The 1,037-nt window shown below is 42.2% G+C and overlaps 1 protein-coding gene across 1 annotated transcript; it reads left to right on the top strand.

Moving 5' to 3' along the window:
• The first annotated feature begins 111 nt into the window (after positions 1-111).
• On the top strand, positions 112-650 carry LOC129780053 (adult cuticle protein 1-like). Its single transcript, XM_055787931.1, has 2 exons — positions 112-174; positions 234-650. Exons 1-2 carry the CDS (start codon positions 169-171, stop codon positions 591-593), a joined length of 366 nt encoding a protein of 121 aa, XP_055643906.1. The 5' UTR covers positions 112-168; the 3' UTR covers positions 594-650.
• The last annotated feature ends 387 nt before the right edge of the window (positions 651-1,037 follow it).

Consider the following 1,037-nt stretch of genomic DNA (forward strand, 5'->3'; position numbering starts at 1 on the left):
CTGAACGGATACATACGAGTGATTTTTTGTTTTTTCGGAGCGTTTCGAAATGAGGTACGATTTGGGTATAAAAGCAAGCATAAGAATGTTCTCAAGCCATAACACAAAATTCTTCAAGAACTGTAACATCGATTTTGTCTTGCAGCGACAATCCTTAAATCAACAATCATGAAGGTATGTATTGAAATGTTTGTTGTGGGTTTCCTAGGTGAAAGTTTTCCTTCTATTTACAGTGCATCGCAGCTGTAGTCATGATGGCCGTCGTCCTCGCCGTTGCTGAAGGATCCCTTCTCCCGCTGTCCTGGACTGCTCCTCTAGCTCTGGCCGCTCCACAAACCACCGTCATTCAACAGAACTTGGGAGCCCCCCTGCTTCACGCCGCTCCATTGATCTCGGCTCCAGCTATCAGCCACGCTGTCCATGCTTCGATTATCCCAACCACGATCGTTCAACAGCCAGCTATTGCCGTGATTGCCCAGAAGGAAGGACGTTATGTGGCTGCCACTCGTGGAGCTGTCCATGATGCTCCTCTCCCAGGACACGCTATTTCCCAGCAGTCTCTGAATTTGGCCTCCGCCCCAGGAACTCTGTAAACTCTGAGCTGTGCAGATGGTTTCTTTTTTTTTGTACATATGACAAGATGATTAATAAATAAGGCCAAGTTTAAAGTATGTTCATGTGGTAATAACAAATAAACACACACATATTTCTCGACGAAAAACAGCTCTGCCGTTTCAAATTTACTCAAACCCATTTGAACGAAATGGTGTTTGCAGTTTTTTGAATTTACCCTTTAAAGTATCAAAACAATAACTGCGAAAAATAATGCTCCAAACGAAGTAAATTAACAATATTTCTCTCTATTTTTATTCACGGCGTATTACACGGTTTACAGTATTCCCGAAGGAAAACGGCGTGACTATAGTTTGCCAACCATGAAATTTGAAGTCGTGTTGTACTCTTCTATCGGCTCGGGTATTGAATACAAGCTGAACAGTAAAATGGCTTCTAAAATAAAATGAGAAAATGTGTTATCT

The sequence above is a fragment of the Toxorhynchites rutilus genome, chromosome 3 (assembly GCF_029784135.1).
Source record: "Toxorhynchites rutilus septentrionalis strain SRP chromosome 3, ASM2978413v1, whole genome shotgun sequence".
NCBI classification, from domain to species: Eukaryota; Metazoa; Arthropoda; class Insecta; order Diptera; family Culicidae; genus Toxorhynchites; species Toxorhynchites rutilus.